Here is a 12,030-nt window from a genome sequence, read left to right as displayed (position 1 = left end):
AATTATGAAAGTCATGAAATTAAGTTTGCTCTATATCTCGCTCTCCCTCTCACTCTAAAGTATTTGGCAAACCAAAAGAAAATATGAATGGCCAAAAAACAATAAATCAATCCTCCACAGAGTATTCAGATGAATGTTGGTTTGATCAGTAATCCTAAACCCAATGTTTCTGTACGTGTTTGAGTCATATCCAGATGTCGTTTCGTCTCCTCAAACATTACATCTATTACCTCTTCGTCCATTCATTGGCAACGGGAACTAAAACAAACCTTGCATCACCTGCGAAATCATAGTCAGTGTGAATATAAGCTTCTCCATTGGTCCAACCATAACCTGTCGTGGTAAATTGCATTCCAAAATACAAGCATTCTTTTACCACCGCCTTAGGAGTGACTTGAGTCAGTTAATCTTTGCCTTCTTCTTCCTCTTTTGAAACTAATTTGGCTTGGTTCATTTTCATAGAAATCAGTCCTTTTTTGGATTTCTATTATCAACATATTCACCATCGTCGTATTCTCTTTCATCGTCTCTAAAATCATCAAAGTTACAGTCGACAATCTCACTCGCTTTGTTTTCATTCATTTAGTAGAAAACGAAATTATTTTAAGTTTATTTCGATAACATCACTTATGTCTCTGTGGTGGCTGCTGGCACAGATGATATGTCCATATTCATGACCAAACAAATCTGATAAGCAAGTACCATTTTCTCCCATTCAATATAATTATGATGCGAAAGATTGGGTGGTGAATCAGTTAATCACATCTTACAATGGTGTAATATATACCAATAACAATTGATCTTCTAGCTTGTGACACTCAAAGACCCACATCATCAATGGAGATGTGGAGCTCTACGGTTATATATATATATATATATATATATATATATATATATATATATATATACATATATATATATACACATATATATATATAACAGGGAAGCCAAATATCTTCCATTGATGATGTGGGTATATATATACATACATATATATATATATATATATATATATATATATATATATATATAAAATATATATATATATATATATATATATATATATATATATATATATATATATGTATATATATTATATTTATATATATGTATACATATTCATATATTTATTTATATATATACATATATAAATATATGTATATGTATACATACATATATATATATATATATATACATATATACATATATATACATATATATATGTGTGTATATATCTATCTATCTCTCTCTCTCTCTCTCTCTCTATATATATATATATATATATATATAGAGAGAGAGAGAGAGAGAGAGAGAGAGAGAGAGAGAGAGAGAGAGAGAGAGAGAGAGAGAGAGATACATGTGATAAATTCTGCCCATTTAGACGTGTTTTTCATTTTCAAATAACCCATATATTTTTTGTATATTAATGTCTGGATTCTCTTAACGACCTCGGGATCCGAGCCCCAGGTGAAATCACACAAAGACAACAGCTTCTGACCGGCCGGGAGTCGAACCCTGGTCCAGGAGAATTGTATGTACATTGACATACCACTTGGCTTGGTGGCCAAGTGGCATGCCAATGTACATACAAGTTTCCTGAACCAGGGTTCGACTCCCGGCCGGTCAAAAGCTGTTGTTTTTGTGTGATTTCTCCTGGGGCTTTGATCCCGATGTCGTTAAGAGAATCCAGACGTTAATGTATCAAAAATATATGGCTTATTTGAATATATATATATATATATATATATATATACACACACAGTATTATATATATATATATATATATACACAGTATATATATATATATATATATATATATATATATATATATATATATATATATTTCAACAACAACCATTGCAGCTATTTCTATTCCACTGCAAGACAAAAGCCTCACACATGTTAATTTATGTCTGAGGTTTAGTCAGTCTTCAACACCTTAGTGGCCAGTGCGGATTGATGATGGAAGATTTTCGTCTGGTCGCTCACAGCAAACCAACATATTATGGATAGCACTAACTATTACAACTTTACTATTCATGGCGATATGTAAATCCTTTCACCACATTAAAACTTCTTCATTCACACACAAATACACACACATACACACATTTATATTTTTTACATATATAGACAGTCATTCATTGGCCATTAATAATCAATTGTCTTTTTTTCTTGAATATTTACGGATATAGATTTGTTCATCACTTTCTTGCTTTTGAGATCAGATTTTACTGGTTGTGTTTCTATCCCCCGTTCCATTATTGTGTTAAGTCAAGGGATATTTACTTATTATGAATTCCCTATGTTCATGCGATACTACAATACTTTTTTCCACTAAGCAATTCCAATTCCTTGCATTTCGAATTATCAGTATAAAACTTTTGTCATCGTACCACTAAATGCTTATTTTGTAATATACTATATAATTTACTTCCTTAAGGAACCTTTTCAACCATTCATTTTGATTCCTTGTAAATCTGGAAAGATGTAAAAGATGAAATAAAATCCAACTCTGATATCTAATGAAACTATGTTGCTATTTACATCATACAAATGAATTTATTTAAATCGGTTTATTTTGAAATTATTTTAAAAATATTGTGGGTTTTAAATGTATATATATATATATGTATATATATATATATATATATATATATATATATATATATATATATATATATATGTATGTGTGTGTGTATGTGTGTGTGTGGAAGTATTCACACACATTAAGCCTTAGGACATAAGCTAATTACAACTTAAAGAGCTATGGAAAGCATAAAGATGGGAATAATACTAAGACTCAGAAATAGAGCAACATGGATACGAGAGCAAACTGAAGTACAGGATTTTCTGATGACATGTATGAAAAAGAAATGAAGATGATGACCGGGATATATAATAAGAATGACAGATGATAGATGGAAATTAAGAATAACAGAATGGGTCCCTAAAGATTGCAAAAGAAGCAGGGAAATAAGAGAAGACAATGGATTGTCGAACTAAGAAAACATTCCAGTATGAACTGGCATGGAAAAAACATAAACAGATGCAAGTGGAAGGACATGTCTGAGTCATTTGTTCTGCAGTGGACTAGCAACGGAATATATATATATGTATATGTATATATATATATATATATATATATATATATATATATATACTGTATATATATATATACTGTATATATATATACTGTATATATTTATATATATATATATATATATATATATATATATATATATATCTTGTTAGGTGGTATATCTTAGCAATTTATGTTTTCCAACGGTTATACAAGCAGATGAGCAAACTTGTGGAAGTAACAAGAACTTTGGGTATGGAGGAAATGCCCCCTAATTCTAGATGAAGTCACTAGCAGCAGAATGACGGATTGGGTTTAAGGCAATAAAGGAGATTTTTGACTTCTATTGCTGATGCCAACGAATGATTGTTCTTAAATTCATATGGTCTGCCAGGGATCACTTGCCTTAGTTACATAAGCACTGCACATCACAAGGAACTGGCTATCCATTGATGAATCTAGCCATGTTGAATTCTCTTTGGATTTAGTCAGTCTATGGAAAAAGAAAATGACAGAATGGCCCCCAGTCACAGACATAGCAGGGTACTATGAATCTCCTGGTTTATGAATACTAAAGGAAAATTGAAAAATGGTAATTTTAATGATTGCACCATGACCATGATTGGGAAATTACAGTAAATGGAGAGTGAATTTATGAAATATAGGTTGAATATCTTGGCCCTAAGTGAGACACATTGCAAGGGGAATGGTAAGGATATACTAAACCAAGGCAGTATATATATATATATATATATATATATATATATGTGTGTGTATATATATATGTATATATATCTATATGTATGTGTATATATATATATATATATATATATTTATATATATACACACACACATTGGAGAGCTGTAATTTGTAGATTGTTACTTGCAAAGTTTAAAACAAAGCATTAAAATAAGAATGTTATAAATTGCTATGCATTAACAAATAATTTCCCTGAAGAAAAGAAAGATGAATACTATGAAGAACTGTAGAGTGTAATAGATGAGATCCCAGAGAGAGATATGAAAATTCTGATTGGTGACCTCAATGCTAAAGTTGGAAGAAATAATCAAGGAATAGAGAATGTGATGGGTGTTGATGGTTTTGGCGAAGTTGCAAATAAAAAAGGATCCCATCGTCATCTTCTACGCCTATTGACGCAAAAGAACCCTGTTTGATTTCACCTGTCGTCTCTATCTTGAGCTTTTAAATCGATACTTCTCCATTCCTCATTTCCTACTTCACGTTTCATAGTCCTCAGCCAATTTGGCCTGGGTGTTCCAACTCTTCTAGTGCCTTTTGGAACCCAAATTAAAGTCTGGCGAACTAATCTCTCATGGGAAATTGGAAGAGCATGCCCAAACCCTCTTAATCTACTCCTGACCATGAGCTCATCCATAAATGGCACTCGAGTAATCTCTTTTATAGTTTCACTTCTAATCCTGTACTGCTATTTAACTCCCAATATTCTTATGAGGGCTTTATTCTCAAATCTACAAAATCTGTCGGATATTGTTTCATTGTCATACTACGACTCATGTCTATACAGTAACACTGATATAAAGCCCGATTTTTATATGTAATTTCATGAGATTTGATTTCCAAATTTTACTTAATCTAGCCATTGTATGATTTTCTTTTTCCAATCTTTCATTAAACTCGCATTCTAAAGACCCTGTATTAGAGGGCATAGTTCCCAAATATTTAAATGATTCCACCTCATTAATCCTATCTCCTTCCAATGACATTTCATCTTCCATTGCAGATAGTTATACATAGGATCCCTCTCTCTGGTACGGCTAATTTTTCTTTGCTTATGCATACATTAAATACTCTGGCCTATTCTTTACACATTCTCGTCTTTCCTCATACACCTGACAACACTGAAATACTACAATTCTTCTTCGCTCAAGGGGCTAATTTCTGTGCTCTAATTGTTCAGTGGCTACTTTCCTTTCGGTAAGGGTGGAAGACTCTTAAGCTATGTTAAGGAGTTTTCCTAGGAGGACACTCCAAAATCAAACCATTGTTCTCTAGTCTTGGGTAGTGCCATAGCCTTTGTACTATAGTCTTCCACTGTCTTGGGTTAGAGTTCTCTTGCTTGAAATGGTGTGTTGGGCAGGTTTAATAGAAGGGCAATGGATGCCTGGTGGTTTATCAAGAGGCTGTCTCTTCCTTCCTGTTTCTTTTTCTTTTCAAAGCCATCCTTACTGTCCTCCCATCAGTTGAAGTGGCTATCCTGGAGGGTATTTAGCTTTGCATGGTGTATTGGGTCTTCCATGTTTACCAGTGTTTCGTAGTTTTTTTCTATAGTCTATGGGTTTGATCAATCACTTCATATATATATATATATATATATATATATATATATATATATATATATATATATATATATATATATATATATACATATATATATGTATATCCTTAAAACAGCTTTTTTTTTTAAATCATTTTTGTTAATTTAGTTGTTGAGTATGATGTATCTTTTTGATTACTATTAATTTTTAAGCTGTTTGGAGGCATTGAGCGAAATCCAGGACCAGTACGTCCTAGATTTAGTCAATATCGTGTACTGTATTGCAATATTCATGGTATTCATGCAAATATTCAAGACCTTACAGTTGCGTCCAGAGAGTATGATATTCTTTTGTGCGCAAAAACTTTGGTCTCATTATGAGGCATTCATCTGAGCTCCTTATAACTGGTTTTAGGAAGCCAAAATTTTTTAAACGGGTTGCCATCCCTAGAACCTGGAGAATGGTGGTGTATATTAGGACTGAGTACCCTGCTTCTAATAAGTACTGCTATGAATGTGGATGTCATAAGATTCAGGTAATAAAAGTTTGTGGTAGGCATAACAACTTCTATTTTTGTTCGATCTACCAGAATCCAGACATGGAGGATTCTATCTTTGATTGTCTTACCATTATGGCTAACATGCAAAATGATAGAGGCTTCCTTTTTCTTTGTTGATGATTTCAATATCTACTATAGGGAGTGGTTAAATTCTGTTTTTTCCACCCATCGCCAAGGCATAAGAGCTTTAGTATTTGACCCTGTATCAGGCTGTGAGCAAATCATAAGAGAAGCTACTCAAAGGTCTGGTAACTGCTTGGACCTCGCATACACCAACTCCCCTGGCATTATAACAAGTAAAGTTGGTTCTCCAGTTGGGACATCTGATCATGCCTTGATTTCATTAGTAGTGAAGACTGAGCAGCCTGTCCCTGATGTATCATACTCATGTAAAATTTATATAAAATCTCAAGCAAACTGAAATGGCATTTTGAGTAATCTTTTGGGCATGAATTGCTCACAGTTGTAGGCTATAATAGTGTTTATCCTGGTGTTCCTTTGAATGAGATTGTAATCAAAATATAGTGACAGGCTAACCCTTCATGTGCGGTAAGATACCAAGTGAAAGACAAACCATGGTTCAATAATGATTGTAGACGTACTTATTTGGAGAAGCAGGAGGCCTATCAACAGTGGTGGTGTTAACAGATCAGATTTGATTTAGAATAGCTATAATCAGCTTGCAGCTTTTACTCAGAGAGCTTATGCTTTAACTGAAAAGGAATACAATTCACCCATAAAGGAAACCATTTCCGGTACAATCCCGGAACATGAGTGGTGGACTATCCTTAAATCTGCACTCTTTGGTGTAGATGCAACAGCTCCTCCTTTACTTAAATCAGATGGCAAGATGGCTCTGTCACTGTCTGTCCAAAGGAAAAGGCAACCCTTTTGGCTGATGTGTTTGACAGTAAACAGAGTAATGAAAAACTTCCTCATTCCTGTTTTTTCTGAGGCTAAACTAAGTAGTTTAACTTTACGATCTCGGGAAATTAAAGCTCTGTTGATGAATCTTGATGCTTATGGAGGCGTAGACCCAAATGGTACTTTTTATTAGTTTTTAATAAAAACTGCTGATTTCTTAGTTCCAAAGTTATCTTCCATTTTGCACGAGTTAGCAAGAAGAGGAGCTTTTAGCACTTGTTGGAGAATGGGTAATGTTACTCCACTATGTAAATGTGTTTGCGGTAGCTAAAGTCCTGCTGATTACCACCCAATTTCCATAACTCCTCTATTATCTAAAGTTTTTTAACATTTTCTGGAAAAACGTCTTAATAGGTTTGTTGAAGGTAATCACCTGTTTCCTAGTTTGAAATTTGGTTATTGTAAAGGCCTTGTATCATGCGATGCCCTTCTTACAATCTCCAACGCTTTACAGCAATCCTTTGATTGTGGTCAGGAAATCCGTAAGATTGGTCTTGATTTTAGTGCTATCTTTGACCGTGTTAATTATGAGGGCCTTGTTTTCCAATTCAAACAGTTGGGGGTGGGTGAGTCGATTCTTAGCATCACTATTGAATTTTTAATTAATAGAACGCAAAGAGTCGTTGTTGATGGGCACCATAGTGAGTAGTGTTCTTGACCCATTACTTTTCATACTATGTACACATGGCATGTGGTTTGGCCTAGAAAACAAGCTTGATGCATATGCAGATGATGCTAAACTCTTTGCATCAATTCCATCTTCTGGGGTTCCTGAGTCCCTTAATAGAGATCAAGATTAAATTATTGCATGGTACAAATTATGGGGCATGAAGTTGAATCCTTATAAAACTCAAAGTATGATTGTAAGTAGATCAAGGACAGTGGCTCGTCAACATCCAGATCTCAGCATTGATAAAATTTCTTTAACTCTGTATGACTCTTCTGAAATTTCAGGTGTGATTCCCAACAGCTAATTTAATTTTTAGAAACACATTAGGTGTGTGTCTTCTTCAATTGTTAAAAAAATTGGCTTATTGAAAAAGTCTTCCAAGGTTTTTGGTGATCAATCTATCCTGAAGAAGTGTTTTACTTCTTTCATTCTACATTGTTTCGAGTATTGTTCTCTTGTCTAGTCTTCAGCAGCTGATTCTCATCTTGTTTGTTGGACAGGAACTTACGGTCTATTAAATTTCTTATTCATGATCTAGATATTAATCTCTGTCACCGTCATTCAATTAGTTCGTTATGCATGTTGCGAAAGATTTCTTGTATAATTCTGATCATCCTTTACATTCACAACTTCCTAGACAGTTCCATCCTGTTCGTAATAATAGGCATGCAGTTAATTCTAATAGTCAGGCCTTCTCCATCATAAGGCTTAAATACTAGACAGTATTCTAGAAGTTTTATTCCAGCTGTAACCAAGTTGTGGAATGGTCTTCCTAATCGGGTAGTTGAATCGATAGAACTTCAAAAGTTCAAACTTGCAGCAAATGTTTTTGTTGTTGAACAGGCTGAAATATGTTTTTCCTCGTTTGTATATGAAATATCTGTTATGATGCTGTTATTGTTTTCAAGACATTTTTTAATTGTTACTTATTTTTCTTATTGTTTATTTATTTCCTTATTTCTTTTCCTTACTGTGCTATGGCTATTTTTCACTGTTGGAGCCCTTGGGATTATAAGATCTTGCTTTTTCAACTAAGTTGTAGCTTAGCTAATAATAATAATAATAATAATAATAATAATAATAATAATAATAATAATAATAATAATAATACTCCGTTCTAAATATCTCTGTCTTTCTTCTATTTACCTTGAACCCAACCTCATGGGATATTTCATGCATTCTGTAAAGCAATCATTGCAAGTCCTGTAGCATTTTGCTGATAAAGACAGCGTTATTAGCATACTCTAGGTCAGCTAATTTCCTGTTATTAATCCAGTCCAGTCCTTCTTCGCCCTCCCCAATTGTTCTATGCCTTATAAAATCCATGTGGAGGATAAACAACATATATAAGTGATAGCACATTCCCATGGAGTACTCCACTGTCCACTGGAAATTCATTTGATAAGACTCCATTAGAATTAACTTTGCACTTGCTATGCTCATGAACAGACTTAATCAAATTTACACATTTAAGGGGAACTCAATAATAACGCATTACTTCACACACAATTGGCCGGTGCACACTATCAAAGGATTTTTTTATAGTCCACAAATGCCATCAAACGTGGACATTTATATTTTACGCATTGTTGTACATGCCCTTGAATAGAAATTGGTCACTACAACTTTTACCTTTTCGAAATCCTTCTTGTCCATCTCTCAGCTTTTCATCAATCTTTCCCTCTAGTTTCTCTGGAATGAAAATGCTATATATTTTCATGACAACTGACGTATATATATATATATATATATATATATATATATATATATATATGTATATATATATACATATATATAAATATAAATTATATATATACATATATATGCATATATATATGTATATATATATATATATATATATATATATATATATATATATATATATATATATAAGATAAACCATGAAGAGAAAATACTGTGCCTGAGTGTACCCTCAAGCAACAGAACTCTAACTCAAGTCAGTAAAGGACCATGTTACAGAGTCCATGACACTACCCAAGACTAGAGAATAATGGTTTGATTTTGGATTGTCCTTCTCCTGGAAGAGATGCTTACCATAACCAAAGAGTCTCTTCTAGCCTTACCGAGAATAATATAGCTACCGAACAATTATAGTGCTGTAATTAACCCATTGATTGAAGAGGAGTTGTTTGGTGATTTCAGTGTTTTTGGGTCTATGAGGAGAAAGAGGAATGTGGACATAATAGGCCAATCTATTCGTTGTATGTGTAGGAAAAGAAAAAATAAGTCGTAACTGGAGAGAGTGGGATCCAGTGTAGTAATGTCTAGCCAGTCGAAGCACCCAGTCACTCTTAGATCAAAAGGATGGTAAAGTTGTAAACGCTACAAGAAGCTAACGAGGTTGAGCAGGTCTCTAACCCCACTCCGGAAGATCGCCGGACAGTGGCGTCTCCAGTGGGCTGCCACAAACAAGTCACCCAGAAAGAAACTGACATTTTCTTTCTTTCTTTCCCTACTATGTCTTGTGGGCTATTCGCCTATGTACCTGGTGTCAAGCCAAATATATATATATATATATATATATATATATATATATATATATATATATATATATATATATATATATAGTATTATGATCATATATGTATATATATATTTCATTACACCAAAATATCATAGAAAACCACCTTACAGTACCATACTTAATTTGAAATTACAGTTTTGCGTGCAGAAATGATTCTCTTTCATATGGAACCCCAATTTAGTTGTTAATATTATAGGGTTCATCGGTGTAATATCTAAAGGGCTTAATAATTTCACTTCACCCTAAATTGTTCCAATAACACATATTTAATGAATTGATATCATTTACGAAACGATTATAGACATAATTATACGATATATATATATATATATATATATACATATAATTTATATATGTAAATGTATATATATGTATATATATACATATGTATATATATATATATATATGTATGTATATATATATATATATGTATATATACATATGATTTATCTATGTAAATATATATATGTATATATAAATATATTTAAATATACACACATATATATATAAATTATATATATATATATATATATATATATATATATATATATATATATATATATATATATATATAAATATATATATATATATATTATGATGAAAGTTCTGCAAGGAAGACGAACAGTATCATATAAAAATGTTCGTCGTTTTCTTTTACAATAGAGAACAACAGATTTATTCCATATACTGCAGAACCTTAATCAATAGACACATTATCAAGTACTAGCGGGCAAAAATGAACAGAAGAAAAGTAATTAATAAATAAATATGAAAGTATTTCAAAAAATAATTTGAATTTGAGGAATGTATGGACAGGGACATCACTAAATTTTCAAGGCTTGTTAAAAAAAAAAGGGATTATATAGGCAAGTAACATAGTCTTGTGCGTGTTGTATTCAGCATGGAAATGTATTTTATTCAAAGATATCTACTGTATCTACTGTGTTATGGGTAGACAGGTGTCTTATACTAGAAATAGATTGTTATAACAGTCCTGAAATTGTAAAGAGGAAACAAAATATAAGAAATTAGGCTAATATATATTTATGCGTGTATTATTCGTATATAAACATATATATATATATATATATATATATATATATATATATACACAGTATATATATATATATATATATATATATATATGTATATATATATATATATACATATATATATATATATTTATATATATATATATATATATATATCAGTACACACATATATATATATATATATGTATATATATATATATATATATATATATATATATATATATATATATATATATATATATAGAGAGAGAGAGAGAGAGAGAGAGAGAGAGAGAGAGAGAGAGAGAGAGAGAGAGAGAGAGAGAGAGAGAGAGTTTTCTCATTACCTATGACTGTCATATTGACCGCCTTCCTGAATGTTTCGAAGTTTTCGTCGGAAATAATCTCGCATGTGAAGGCGCCAGACGAGCTCAAGGTCAGATATCTCAAGGTTACTTTGAACTCTGATGAACTCGGTTTCTGCAAATATGAAAAAAAAGAAAACTATTAGAAAAATTGCGTTTTGTGTATTCATATCTTTCACTAAAATTATAATAATAATAACAATAGTAACGATAATAGTAATTATAGCAATTGTGATAATGATATTTATGAATAATTCTAATGGAGTAAACACCAATAACATGAATACAAAATAATATTGAGGTAAATAAATATGAAAGAATAATGGTTGCGTAGAGACGGTTCTAGTTCAGAGGAGAGGCTCCGTCATTAGAATAATGATCTTCAATTGAGAAATATGAGTCAGGTGCGATGATCGTTTTCCCGTATGGAATGCCTGGGCAAGTGAGCAGATGGCAATGTGAATACACAAGTGAGGCTACATTGTTTTTCTTATGAACTGTTGAATGTTCATTATCATTAAAATGTATCTTATTTTTGGCATCATCAAATGTTCAT

The 12,030-nt window shown here is 32.0% G+C and overlaps 1 protein-coding gene across 1 annotated transcript in view; it reads right to left on the bottom strand.

Moving 5' to 3' along the window:
* LOC137642178 (uncharacterized) overlaps positions 1–12,030 on the bottom strand; it is a 497,631-nt gene that overhangs the window by 67,739 nt on the left and 417,862 nt on the right. The window contains exon 4 of the mRNA XM_068374726.1: positions 11,457–11,589. Within this exon, the coding sequence (XP_068230827.1) occupies positions 11,457–11,589 (133 nt within the window). The remainder of the gene's footprint in view (positions 1–11,456; positions 11,590–12,030) is intronic.

This window comes from Palaemon carinicauda, chromosome 6 (assembly GCF_036898095.1).
Source record: "Palaemon carinicauda isolate YSFRI2023 chromosome 6, ASM3689809v2, whole genome shotgun sequence".
NCBI lineage: Eukaryota > Metazoa > Arthropoda > Malacostraca > Decapoda > Palaemonidae > Palaemon > Palaemon carinicauda.
Note: the sequence above shows the minus strand (reverse complement) of the source record. Positions and strands in the feature narration are given on the sequence as shown.